The sequence below is a fragment of the Amblyomma maculatum genome, chromosome 4 (genome assembly GCF_055883805.1).
Source record: "Amblyomma maculatum isolate TAMU_Amacu chromosome 4, ASM5588380v1, whole genome shotgun sequence".
In the NCBI taxonomy this organism is placed as follows: Eukaryota; Metazoa; Arthropoda; class Arachnida; order Ixodida; family Ixodidae; genus Amblyomma; species Amblyomma maculatum.
The window spans coordinates 90822170-90836458 of NC_139347.1; the positions used below are offsets into that span (position 1 = coordinate 90822170).

Sequence of the window (14289 nt, forward strand, 5' to 3'; positions counted from 1 at the left end):
CTTCTGCACGCTGAATTTCATTCATTTTGATACTTATTTTCAAATAATACGGCTTTTTTGCATGACCACATGAGATCCGTATGACTGAGCATGTCTGTACATCTGTGTGCGATGGAGCTGTCTGCATTGAAAACAGATGCTCCTAGCTGCATTGGGGGGAACTGTGGGGTGTCCAACCAGCAAACCTTGTCTGGTACTGCTGCCACGGGTAATGTTCAATAAGGAAGCCAGCACAAGTTGAATTTTTAAAAACACAAGGCTAATGAATGACTACCTTGTTTTTGAATACAGTGAAATCTCAACGACACGAATCCCATGGTGATTGAAAAATTAAGAATTAAAACTGAATCATCCAATATATACTATAGTAGGTGTGTGCGAATAATGACATTTCTGAATATGAATCAAATATGAATATGGAAAAAAAAAAATGTCTTCAAATATTGCATCCGTAAAAAAAAAAATGGAAAAATTAAATATAACAAACATTGCTCATCTTGTTTATTGCAGAATTTGCATGGCACTGCCAAACAAAACTAAACTGAAACAGCACTGATGTGTATACCGTACTGACAAATCCAGTATATATTTTATGCAGGCTTAGGAGCTCACATATCTGCTAAATACAAAAAACTCCCATTAATTCGGTCTTCAAAGAACTAGAAAAAATGCTTGCACTAACCAAAATCTCGAATTATCAAATGGGCATAAAAAAACTGCCAAAACCATTTTACATCACAGTTAATTTTATCTGATGAACACTTGCACAATGGTTGTCTTCAACTGAGGTGAAGCCGAAATGAGAACGCCGTATTTTCTCTGACTTCAAGTACTTCGCTTTGCACACACTGTCAGGCAGGCACAAAAGGGAAGGTTCCTTTGCACGAAACGGCCCTGTTGCATTTTTAGGGTCTTTCACGACACCCCCTAGGAGGTAAAGCATTGAAGTGAAGCGCGTAGGGCGGTGAAATTAAATTCCAAAATTTTTCATTTATTTCGAAAATTCCGAACATCAGTTTTTCGAATACAAATTGAATAACAATCATTGTCGGTTCATATTTGAAATTTCTAGGATCCACAGACCCCTGGTATATATATCAAGAAAACAAGGGGGAAAAAAAATAATATCCGCACGCTAAAGCATGTGAAATTTTTCACTTAAAGCAAGTCCTGGGAACTGCAATACCAGGCTGACATTTTTCCCGAACATTCTGAATGTGTGCAAAGCTCAGGGGAGTGTCTACAGCCTTCACTGAAAGCAAATAGCTCAAGGAATTTCCCTCTGGGCCATGCTGTATGGCAGTGGCTTGCTATGCATCCTCAGCATATCAAATCTTTCAAAGACGAGAGGAATTCTCATGCTCAACCCTCTGAAAAATGGACTTCTATGAATGCCACAAAAATGCCACTACAGTGCTTAAAAAGTATGCTCCTTTGGCCCTCACCTTTTGTAAAGGCTGGATGCAATAGTTTGGGCTGAAGCTATAGAAAGAATGCTTAAACCACTCGGTACTGCTCATAGATGCGCACTAGCAACTGGCAATGTGTGGGCAACAGACTACTTATGTATACAGGAAAGTCTAAGCAATTTTACAAAATAGTAGGTTTAAAACCGGAAGAGGGGGGGGGGGGGGGGGGATATATATATGTATATTTTTTAATTGTTTTGAGTTACCCTCTTCCTTTGCAGACACATTGTTCTGCAAGACTCTTCTAATTATCCAGCTAAATAACTATAGAACCCACCAAAACAATTACTGTTGATAGGTGGTTAGTCCCAACGAACAGTTTGAAGCTGTGAACAAGACGATGCCATATCAGTTTTGAAATTAGTAATGAAATTCCGAGTAAGCGTCTCACCATATGCAAGTCGAAATTACCTTCATAATACAAAGGAGAGGGGCTATCTCAGAATGGAATAGAAAGTCAAAATGGTGACAACAAAATTTTTCTGCCGGAGAAAAGAAAAAGAAAGCTCAGAGCACATGGATTTGAAATTTCATTTATCTTCGATCGGGCTGATCAGGCTTAGGAGTGTCTGCCAAGACGTCAAAGCACAGCCACCACTGAAGTTTCTCAAGGCGCACCATTTTAATATGTTAGCAATTGTCTTGTACTTGATTTTGGCACTAGATCCCGCTTAGAGAGTGGCCAACTGCTTTTTGCCACATGTGCATCAGATGTCTCGCTCGCGGTGGTCTACCAACACCCTCCTTCAGAATTGGGGCCTTGGGCATGTGTGCATCCGGGCAAGTAGGTGCGGTCAAGGTCCCGCTTTTGTTTTGTGATGTTTATGAGAGTTGAGATTCGATTGGATTCTTGAACTGGATAGAGCTACTCAGTGTTGCCTGGGTGCAAACGACGCATAATACGTAATATGTAAAAATCCTTGCACGGGTGGGGGCACTTGCTCAGAACATTATGCTAGTGTGCAACTGGAAATAGGGCCGCTAGCGACATATGAACAACATGCTACTGCTTCGTGTCCATGAGTGTATCCTAGCAACCAGTGATCATGGTATTGGCGAAGTGTGGGCAGCGTGCCACTGCTCAGTGCTGTATACTGCATGGCTGCCAATAAAGACATCAGAGATACCGGAGCAATGCTGTCTCTGTCTACATAAAGGATGTGACATCCTAATGCCATCACACCATTTCTACGCATTTTTGGTCACACCATTACTCATGCGGAGCTTGCACTCAGATGCCGCCGGAATCACAAACCTGACAAGACCACTTTATCATGCTACAGCTAATTTTAAGAATGTACGATAACTGTTATTGGGGTTCAATAATAAAAGCAGAATCTTCACCCATGCCTAGCACAGCAAGCATAATCAGACTTCTCTGCATGCTGCCTCACAAGTAGCCACAGAGTTTTTACGACCTGCAAAAAATGTAATCATGCCCACCTAGCATCCCACCAAATCTCTCAAGAAAGCATATGGCTACCGGCAGTTTTCTCTCTATAAAAAACGAAGAAAAAGAAGTTAGAGTACAAGCTAGAGAGAAATTCCTCAAGGCTAGGAAATTCAAAATTCAATAATTTCGAAAGTTCCAACGTCTAAGTCTAATGTCTAAGTACAATGTCTAAGTCACCTTTCTGACTGAGCGAATCGATTAACATGAGCCATTTGTAGGTTTGATGAATGGAAGTGGTGTGCAAAAATTAGAGCATAAAACCAAATAAGTACAGCTTTAGTCAGCTGTGTCTTAGCCTAGCTTTTAGCACACAACTAAGTGCTGGAGCATGAAGGCACACGTATAAAGTCTCTCCTCTGTCCTCATCTTGCAGCACTCCAACCAGTCACTGGTTAATGCCATTTTAAGACATAACTTATATCTAAATTTGAACTATTTACATGTGAGGTATATAAAAAAAAAATAACAATTTTCAATTAACTGCACTTCTTTCCCCAGGCCTCTCAGCATTTCAAAGAAAGGGGAAATTATTAATGCCTAATGTTGATTAGTACTAAATACAGTAAGTACAAGGAAAAAAGGAACAGCAGAGGCACTTGTTGCTGCACTTTCATTCTTCTGCCCTAGTTTGCTTTTGCGCATGAGCTGTAGCCCTGAATAAATTCTGGGAGATTCAAATAAAACATTCAGCTGTCTAAGACACCTTTATCTGCCACTCTCTTCCCTCATGCCTAGTATGGTTTTCCATCACGCTCTGCAAAAATAAAAACCAAATTGTCAAACTATCTGTCCTTTTGATACTCAATGACCAAAATTGCCAGCTTCAAGTATTCAATGCAGAGGCCACTTATTGCAGTCAACGTGCAGCACATTTACCACATCATTTGCAGCGTGACTCACCTGTGACAATGCAAGGAAAGCAAACAGCTCCTGCAGGCTCTTCAGCATTGTGCCTTGTGGTATGGTGTCGGTCTGCAGCAGCTGGTTTCTCAGGCTGAAAAACACAGACATGGTAGCATTTACTGGACTGCATGACTACCAGTGGCCATAGTAAGATAGTGGCCCGCTGCGTAAATGATTCGCAGATTTGGACCAATTGCCTTTTCTTGCTCTCACGATGGCAAGCTTTATGACAGCTTCACAAAGTGGATGCTCCAAATGCTTCTGCATATGACTAAAATGGTGTCCTGATAGACAGGAAGGTGGGCAGACATTAGAAAGTGCTCAGTGAGGGCTCTGGTAAAGGTGCTCCGTGGGAATAGTGTGTTCGGAACACAGCACAACTCTCCGTCACCTTTACTTCATAAAAGGACAAACAATCTTACTTCTGTTCAGAACACACCAAACCTTTCAATGGCGGAGGTATCAGAGCCCATTGGCCTCGCCTACAGAAACTATGAGGTCTGAGATAGATCACACCAGGACCATACAACACTGCCCTCAGCACCACTTGTGGCAAACCAAGATTACTAACACCACTGCTTAAAGAGTACCCTTCATTTTGAATGTACTGGGTAGGCACAATGGCAGTGGTGTCTGACCGAAGTGCTATGAGCAATGTGACTTCAAGAAGGGCCCCCCTCCCCTCACCGTGAGGTCATGTAGAGTGCCTGCAGGACACTGTTGGCGTAGCATGTGTTGCCAAGGTTGACCAACCCAACCAGCTCAGCCTCCCGGCGCACCAGCAAGGGTGCCTCACCCACGATGCCTCCAACATAGCGCTCCCCAGCACCGGCCAGCCGGTACTGGCCCAGCAGCTGCTGCATCTCTTCTGTGGCTGGTGCCACCGGCGACACATCCTGCATCAACCGAGTGCTCACACGTCCTCCATCGACAAAGCCCAAAACAACTAAGCAGTGGGCTGCTTTGACAAAACGCTGACAAGTCCTGCGTAAACTAAACAGTTCAATGCATCAACAAAGCACCGGCACGTCCTGAATCAACTAAACAGTGAACTTTATCAACACATCCCTGATTTGTCTTCCACCATGGAACTGACATGTCTTCAATCACCCAAGCAGTGGACGTCACTGACAGTTCTAACATGTCCCAAATTTAATAAGCAGTCATTTGCATTGACAAAGCCCTAACACGTCCTGAATCGAGTAAGTCGTGGACTGCACCGACAATGTGTGAGCCTTGCCATCCTTGCAATATGGGTTATGTCAAAAGAGAAGTAGCTTACAAGACATATTCCCGTCAGAAGCTGCAACCCTGGTGCACAAGTGCCAAATCAGTGTTTGCAAAATCTACTACTCAACTCAAATAGTTGAATACCAGCCACTGCCACAGAAAAAGTGGTTGCTATAGCAGTCAATGCCCTCCTGCCTTTTATTACCATTTCTGCACAATGGTAAAGCTGCACAATGCCTACCCTGCAAAGTTTTTGACACTCCCCTGGTGCAATTACTCAAGTTACTCTTGAGCAATGCTGGCCACTTATGCCATGCCCTTACCTTGAGACAGGCTTTGCCAAAGATGACGCTGAACTGAGTCTGTTAAGACTAAATATTCCACACATTATACAATAGCCCTGTTGCACCTGAAGTAGTGCCAAAGCAGTTCATCCACTTGTGCCTGTACCACCTCTGTGGTTTCTCACAAACACTTGCTTTGAAATGCTTTATATCATACCATACCATACGTACTGACCAGACCAGGTGTCAGATTTTAGAACAAAAATCATAAGCAATAACAATACCGAAAACTTTTTCCATCATGCCCTGCCATTTAACCAGCTGCAAAATGCCACATAACGAATAAATGCCATCAATAATAGCAATATTTGCCTTGCAAGAGAGAATAAAATCCAAACAGTGCAGCTATTCTTTCCTAGAGATCTACTGATCTGCAGGATGCAACCATGTCAGTAGCTAGCTCGTGAATGCATCCTAGGCTCTCCAAGAAATCCAATGATTACAGGTATGCTCACTTTCTGGTTTGCCTGGCAAGACAGTGCCTTACCTTGAGCGTGTCCAGTACAGGGTCATAGAGGTCAGGGAACCCCGAGTGCAAGAACATCATGGTGTAAGACAGGCTAGCCAACTCCTGAAGAACCTCTTCGTTCTTCTCTTTCCGCAGTTCTTTCACAAAGGCTGGTAAATGGGGTAAGACCTGCCAGGTTCCACAACAGCAAGACAGAGAGAAACAGAAGGGGGGGCAGGATGAGAAAAGGAAGAGGAAACCACAATTAGCAGGATGAACAAAAACAATGCAATGCAAACATTATATATAAGAAAAGAAAAAAACATTGGCTTCCACTATCTACTATTCTGCTCTTCTACACAGTGGCCCCACTATCCAAAAAAATCCTGCCATTCAGACACAAGCTAAGGGCTGTGTGCAGTAAACATATGATTGACCTCAACTAGTTTCATAGCCTGGTTAACTTAACCGTAAGCAAAGAGGCCAGACTTCACTTTCCTTTCATCAACCAGACCGTTCATGCCACTAAATTTGCGGCTGCATAAAATCTCAGCAACCAAATGTTAACCACGCACATTACACAATAATCATAAAAAAAGCATTTTAGTTGCATAAAGGAAATCTAAAGCTGCAGCTAGCGCTGCCCAAGAAAAGTACAGAAGCCAAAACTAGCACAATCATTATTTTTGTTTTACTTTAAATTTACTGCAACTATACTTTAATGTGTTGCAGTAGTCCGTACTGAGGTACTCTGATTTTAAAAGAGAAAGTAGTGCTTGACTTGGCAACACGTACATGTTAGATTCTATACTATATATTCACACCAAATACCTGACAGCACAGATATTTTTTGCTGCTTTTGCACATGCAAGAATAGAACCAGTAAGGCAAGAATGCCACACTTATTGTACAGAAATGCCTGTTCAGTAATCTGAACCCATCCTCATATATTTAATACAGACTGAAATAATGTTGAGATTCCAACAAAATGCGTTGCGAGGCCACTTGGCTCGTGCTCGTAAACTTGTATAAGTGCAACAGAGACACAACAGGCAAGAAAGACAGGACAGGGCGCTACTTGCAACTCTACACAGCAATATTACTGCTGACCATAACTTTTCAGACAATGCTCGGGAAAGGCTTGCCTGCATGTCGTGCTTTCTGATGAGATTGTTCACTGGTTTGTGTGGCTGCCTGAACAAAGCACAACCCCATCGCCAAAAGAAAACCAAGCTGGATTTTCACTTCCATTACAGAGTCGAGAACAGTGCTTGAATATCCCAGACAGAAACCTCAACATGGAGAGCATACTGTAATAAACACCACTAGATACATACAACCCAACCACAACCATGCAAAGAAAAACAAAAGGCAGGAAAAAGGCACTGCTACTCCTACTGAAGCTAGCATAATCTTGAACCTATCCAGCTATGTCAAAATATATACTGAAACAGAAGACAAACTGGTTCTTGATTTACATTTAGTACAAAAAAAAAAAAAATAAGGATAGTGATATCCTTGAATATGACTTTCACAACAAAGTTTTTTGATAACACACTTCCAAGGTGCATGAAAACAGTCACAGCAACTGCCAATGATCTAGCTGGTTTAGGTTTCCCCATCACTCATAATTATGGCATTTATCAAATAATGCTGCTTCACAATCATGACATAATTTCAATGCTTTGTAAAAAAGCTACTTCCTATGACATTCGACAGTCATGAATAACACCAATTACAGTCCCAGGCCTGTGGCACCATGTGAGGAAACAATATCTGCGATTTCCTAAATATGAAGATTCTTTGGTTGGTTACCAAGAATTTGTGAGAGTTTGAAATACATAAATATAGTTGAGAAACTGCCCCCCCCCCCCCCCCCTCAAAAAAGCATTGCACTGCAAAAGTTAACACTGCTGCCCTTTCACAACTTCTCTGAGGTGTATGGAAATCAAGCGTTAATGGTTCTGGCAGTGACCTGGACGTCCAGTGTGCAAGGCCGATGAAGGTACCGGAACTCACCTTGTGGAAGAGAGTGGGTGAGTGCTGGTATGATAATAGCATGAAACTCAGTACTGGAAATGCACACTTGCGGGTCAGTGGCTGCAGAGCTCTGGAGAACACCTGCAAGGGTCAACACATAATGAAGTTACATGAAAGGCTACTGCAAGTGATGTGATGTGATGTCAGCATTTGAAAAAATGGGCAAAAGAAAAAAAAAACATTTTCGCAATCAGCAAAAGCATAATGCGCACCCAAGCTCTGCAAAGAAGGCACAAGCGCACAGTTCTGTCATTGCTACACAGCAATAGATGAGCTGAGCGAAAAACACCAAGACGAATGGTGCTCATAGACCAGAATGAGGTACTCTCGAACCAAGACCGAATTGCGTGTACTCTCAAACCCAGACTTCAGGCACCATCACTTTCTGGACTGCCAAAATTCCTGTGAAGTGCCTTAGAGCTATACAAAATAATCGGGCTTTGTAACCTCTGTCAGTGTATATACTTGTTCGTGTTATGCTCCTTAGTCACCTGGGCCCTACCACATTGTTTACAGGTGTAGTACCCAACCCAAGGAAAAGAACCTGAATTTCGAGAACTGTGTGCGAAGCGCTCAGTGTAATTGACGTGTGTTGAGAGCTCAGCCATTGTGGTATGCTAACCTGCATCGACCATCAAGCATTAAAAATTCCGACTTGCATCAAAAAAGGTTGGACGTCTGTGGAGCACAGAAAAAAACAAATTTAAGAAAGTTTGAACACACGAATAAGTAATGTGTTTGAAACGGTCCACTTAGGAGCATGCTAATCGCAATGTATTCATCATCATTTTGCGAAATGTCAGCATGATTGTAGCATTTTCTCGACCGTACACTGGCCTAGTGAAACCATGCACCACTTTTGCTTCTCGGCTACACGAGATATATATAAGTGCAGTCTCAAGATAATAGGATTGTTTCGCAGTGCTTGCATGTTAGCAACATTGTTCTGTGCGGTAGCATTGAAATAGCAGAGTAAATATATAATATGACTGATTAAAACTAATGGGTTTGGTTGAGTGGGCTGATCCAGCATAGGACCATTTTGGACATTTTAACCACATCACATGCACTTGTAGCTGCAGTGACGAAATCTTATAGGTGGATAGCATATTATCAAAGTTCCCCGAAATATTGAATAGCCCGCATTTCATAGCCTTGTGGCCATGTCCATTCATAAATTGTGACCCGCAACATGTGCCAGACTGCAAATTTGAGATAACAGCATGAGAAAACAAAATCAGACCTGCTATCTGCACAGCTACTCCCGCGTCATCATGCAAAGGATAGATATGCACATTAATGGTTTCTAGCGATGCTGGCAGCGTTATTGAAGCCTGCCTGCACTGTTTTGCATGCTTAAACTGTCGTAGAATAAGTGAAGTCGCAAATGCAAACTCAGTACTTTAAGTTAAACGCAAACACGCACTTTCATCCAGTTTTAAGTAGTTTCAATACATGCAGCAAAAAGGCATTCTGGAAGAGAAAAGCCCTCTTTGGGCCCTTCATTTTTCAGTAACATGTAGGGCTACAATTTTCACAGGCCATTCTTGCTCATCAAACCAATCACAACCTTACCTTGCTGCCTAAGATATGTCACACCACACTTAAGTGGGGGCACTAATTTTAGAAGCAACTCTACAAACTAGAAACAGCTAAGAAAGAAGGCCCACTTAGCCACACAATTCCCAAATTGTCCCTACCCAGAAGGTGGACTGCAACCTCTTCAGCTGTGCACTGCTGTGAGTGGTATGCCATAGAGCAGAAAAAGTGAACTCTGACAACAACCTCTGGATTTGTGGCATTTTGCTCACAAATGTGCAAGTAGCCTGTAAGTTCAACTGGCCGTACTTGAGCAGACATGGCCACTCTGTCACTGAGTCACCATAGACTGCCCAAGCTCGCCAAAGAGCTGTCACTTTACTTGTCCCACTGTACAGCATCATTCGCCCACTCAAGACCAGTCTAGTGCACTTAGCACTGAGTGGATATGACAAAGAGGAATTAGCAAGAGTTGCGGAGGCTCACCATGTCGACAGAGGACTCAAAAAGGTCTCGTATGGCACCGAAGCGGCCTGTGGTGACAAATCCGCGAAGAGCAGCCATCACCCAGAGGTGCATGGAGCCCATGCCCGGCCAGGCCAAGCACTGCAGCAGCCTGCGTGATGCCAGCACCAGAGGCTCCACGTCTACTGAGCCACTCAGGCTGCGGTTCATGGAGCTGGTAGCCGTCGACACCAGGGTCACAGGCAACAACTGCACAAAACAATCGGGTTACTTTTCTATCGCAGTGTAACAGGAAAGGCAAGCAATAAAAAATGCAATGTACAGGGCAAGGTCACAAGGAAAGAAGACCTTGTCAATGGCGTGAGTGAGTCTAAAAAGAAAATAAGCAACAAAAGAGGCAAACGCCCAGTAAAAACTGACACACACGGACTGTTAAAGAAATTTCTTACTTCCACAACAGAGGCTAGTGGAGGGGCAAACTTGTCCTCACTGCTGGTAAGGATGGCTGAAACCACCTCGAGAGTCTTGCGTAGCGCTGGTTCGGACACGGTCCAGACAGACTGCATACAAAAGAGCCACAGTGACTGTGAGCAATGCCACACACAGCCAGCACATCCAAGAAACTCCGAAGCCAGCCTTTTTTCACATACATTCTCTGGCGTCATCAAACTCATTAGCGTCATCAAAGCTGTACCTTCGTACTCAATATGCTCTGCAACAAGCAAGGTGTGGCGGAGCTCAGTTCTCCAAACTGTGCAGGTCGAGCTGTCCAGGAAATTTATGCAGTTTAGCCGTTGATGCAAAGGTCAAAGTACCCTGATATTTGCATATGCCGAATCCTTTGTGAGAAGGCAGACTGATTTATTGTGAAGCAGCAACTACAGTTGGTTCACTAAGATGCATTGCAAGTCAAACTGAGCACGATAGTGCATCCTTTCTTAAATTCCAGACAGTTAATCCTCCGCTAGCCCTTCTTTCTAATGTGCACAACTTTAAGCTTCAGCTTTCTAAGATCAGAAGCAGAGACGCAGTGGCTGGTTCCATATATTTAAATAAATATAGTTCATATAAATATCCCAGAAATATTTCTTTTTTGTTCTGTTCCACAAAAATTAACAAAAAGTTCAGAATGACAAGAATCAATGCATCTGGCAGAAATCCTGTGTGATTAAAACGAGCAGTTACGTGAAAATTCCAGCATGAGACAAAGTTGAAATATATGAACAATTTCGTATGTGTTCATCCTACTGATGACAATCTACTGGTGATATCTTCTGTGTCGTCAAACCTAAAGCTACATGTTCCACTAAAGCTCGGCCTGGCCTTTATCATTTTACTTTCATTCTTTGCCCTCTGATAATGCACCCACATCTGACATAGCACATGTCATTTATGCAAATGTCATTCTATTGCTGTCATCCCACCCGCCATGTCCCAGCACCAAAACATTTCATTATATGCTGCAGTGCCCGGGTCTTCCTCACACCGCATATCTCCATGTCTTCTTCATTACCAACTTACAAGACTGCCACCAAAACCATCCTTTTTTGATTCATATCTAGTGCCAGTGTCCTCTCAGCCCTCCCCACCCACACCACTATGTAACGACCCCATGAAGGCACCTCTGAGGTATGTATTAAAATAAAACAAAATAAATGCCATTTCCTTCCTGCCTGATACTGTAAAGCCTATTGTCCGGTGCCAGAAACAAAAAAAAAAAAATGAAAAAAATTGTGGGTTTAACGTCCTGCAAGGGCACATAAGCTATGAGGGATGCGGATGGATCCTGATTACAGTTTAAACCACCCGGGTTTCTTTTAATTCTTTCAGGACCACCCCAAAGGACATAGATCGCATGATCAATGTCTTCGACACACTGTTGAACTCCTATTTTCACATGCTGAAACATGTAGCCCCATCTAGTAGATAGCATGACAACTGTAGTTTCAGTTTCTGTGTACCTCACTTCATTTTTTGGGGGTGGTCTCAAATGTCAACAAGAATGGCGTTTAGCTTGTGTCAGAAAGAGCTACAAATTTGGCATCGTTTGCACGATTCTGCTGACTCTACTGCAGATTATAGTTGTGATAGAGGTGGTAAGGAGTCCGAAGATGATTTCATGATCTCGGATTTCAGCTTTGATAACAATTCAGGCGACGATCAGCCAAGAATTTCCATTACTGGTCTAAAGTAAGCACACTTTCAACGTCAGCTTGCTCTCGAGTAGTTAATGTTTGTTCTCACTGTTGTATCCTCGTTAGAGCTTCAACAACGTGTGCTAGGGTTTCAACAATAAGGAGTGCTCCGAAGCTTGTGGTCAAAGCTTGTGGTGTTTGAAAACAGAGCATAACCACAATGGGCAAGGTTTCACCATCTATCCTTCAGAAAAGAACATCTTTAAAAAGATTATCAACTTTGATGGCAAGCCAGATAGCGCTCCGCTACCCTCTGCAAAACATGACAAAAATGTACCAATCATAAACCACAAAAAGATCAACATGAAACCAGTATGCAGTGCTGTGATCAAAGCTGACCGACAGAAAATGAACATTTTTAGCAATTTACCAATGTTTGTTATACGAACAGCAAATCATCAAAATATGCTTCACCAAATTACATATCAGTTCTTTAGTAGTTACAAATGATAATTTACTGCATTTTGTTGGTGTAGTTAGAAAATGGATACGTCAGACTTGCAGCGATTGCCCCAGGAACTGGACGGTGACCACTGCTTCCAAACAGCACTTCGGCAGGAAATATTCTGAATGATTTTCACTGCAGTTTTTATTTTGATATTCATACATTATAATTTTTTTTTAACTTTCGTGCTGCTTTCCAGCAAACTGGTAGAGAATTTTTTGTATTTTACAAACAACCTTCAAACAAACAGTTCTGTATGTGCATGGAAGGACTTCCAAACAGCTGTGTTTTAGTATGCGTTATATAGCATATACGTGGAATATTGCACTTAATAAGCATTTATTCTAGAGCCCCTAAGAATTGCTTTGTTCTTTCCGTGGTCTTGAAGAAGTTATCCTAAAAAGAAACTTAGTTAAGCAAGCTACATTTTTAAAAGTAAAGAAAAAGAAATTGTGCCCTATTTCGCATATTCTTGAAATTCTTTATTAATGAATTTTTATTTTTACATCCTTGCCTCTCAACTTCCCACTTTTTTTTCTAGAAATTTTGCTATGAACGATTTTTTGCCATGTTATGCGTATTATTTAAGTGAAATATTATTTAGGCATTTTAATTTACATTCAAATACCCACATTTTGGTCTATGTTAGACTAGGTTTCTTTCAACACTTCATTTAATTAACCTTTTTTTTTCCTGACTCCTAAGAATCACCGATTTTTTCCCAATCCCAAAAGTGTTAATGTGCACCGACACTGCACAGCACAAGCGTTTTTGTGTTTTGCCTCCATCACATTACGGCTGCTGCAGCCAAGATCAAACCAATAACCAAACTGCAGTCAAACTGCAGCCAAACACCAAAGCCACTGAAGCCCACATGGCAGGTTAACAGAGGAATGAATGAATGTACTTTGGTAGTACTGTCACCTTGATGAAAAGGGCCACACTGTTGACATCCTTGATGTAGGACTTGAGGTCCTGCGCCTGCGTTGGGCAGGGTGCTGACACCACGCAGTATGTGAGGACAGAGCATAGTTTTCCCAGCTGGTCCTTCTGCAAATTACACAGACAGCGAATCTATACCAGTGCTACGCGACTTTAAGGGCTCACAAAGACCACAATTTCAATTGCGTTCATCTTTTTAATTAAATCATGTTTGCTCTCAATCCAAATGAGCACCAACACTAATGAATCCCCGCAACAGGGGTGGAAGCAGGATTGAGTATTTTGGAATAGCTCACGAAACAGTAGCAATGTAGTTTTGGAGCAGGTTTGGAGCAATGAAGTGAATTTTGGAGCATTCTAATTGCATTTTGGAGCCAGTTTCTAAGGTCAAAAACCTTTCATAATTGAAGTTCTCACTTCATAGCACACAAAATCCCCCATTTTATCCTTTTTTATGCAAAGTTAAATATTTTTTCAGACTACGCACAAACCTCTGAGGAGACAAGACAAATGGTCAAAAAATGTAAAGAAGTTTAAAACAACACAGGCTGACTTATGCAACAATCTGGAACAGATTTGTAACAAACGGAACGCTTGCTTATGAATTTCATAAACGAACACCGAGTTTGGCTTAAGGCTTTTATTTATTTTACTTGATAGATTCAAATGTGGAGTGTACCATTTTGAGGTGCTCTAGCAGCGATACTAATTTGGAGTTCAAATCAATGGGCATGACATTTCTGCTCTCTATCTTGTGCATATCCTTCCCGATTCTACGCCTTCCTGATAAATTAACGAGCACTGATCAGTAGTGCC

The 14289-nt window shown here is 42.1% G+C and overlaps 1 protein-coding gene across 1 annotated transcript in view; it reads right to left on the bottom strand.

The window, feature by feature from the left end:
• The window catches only part of DUBAI (Deubiquitinating apoptotic inhibitor), a 37334-nt gene that overhangs the window by 14803 nt on the left and 8242 nt on the right, over positions 1 to 14289 (bottom strand). The window contains exons 4-10 of the mRNA XM_084602160.1: positions 13456 to 13581; positions 10341 to 10451; positions 9913 to 10140; positions 7867 to 7968; positions 5887 to 6036; positions 4513 to 4721; positions 3823 to 3916 (exon numbers count right to left, since the gene is read on the bottom strand). Coding sequence (XP_084458286.1) covers positions 3823 to 3916; positions 4513 to 4721; positions 5887 to 6036; positions 7867 to 7968; positions 9913 to 10140; positions 10341 to 10451; positions 13456 to 13581 — 1020 coding nt within the window. The remainder of the gene's footprint in view (positions 1 to 3822; positions 3917 to 4512; positions 4722 to 5886; positions 6037 to 7866; positions 7969 to 9912; positions 10141 to 10340; positions 10452 to 13455; positions 13582 to 14289) is intronic.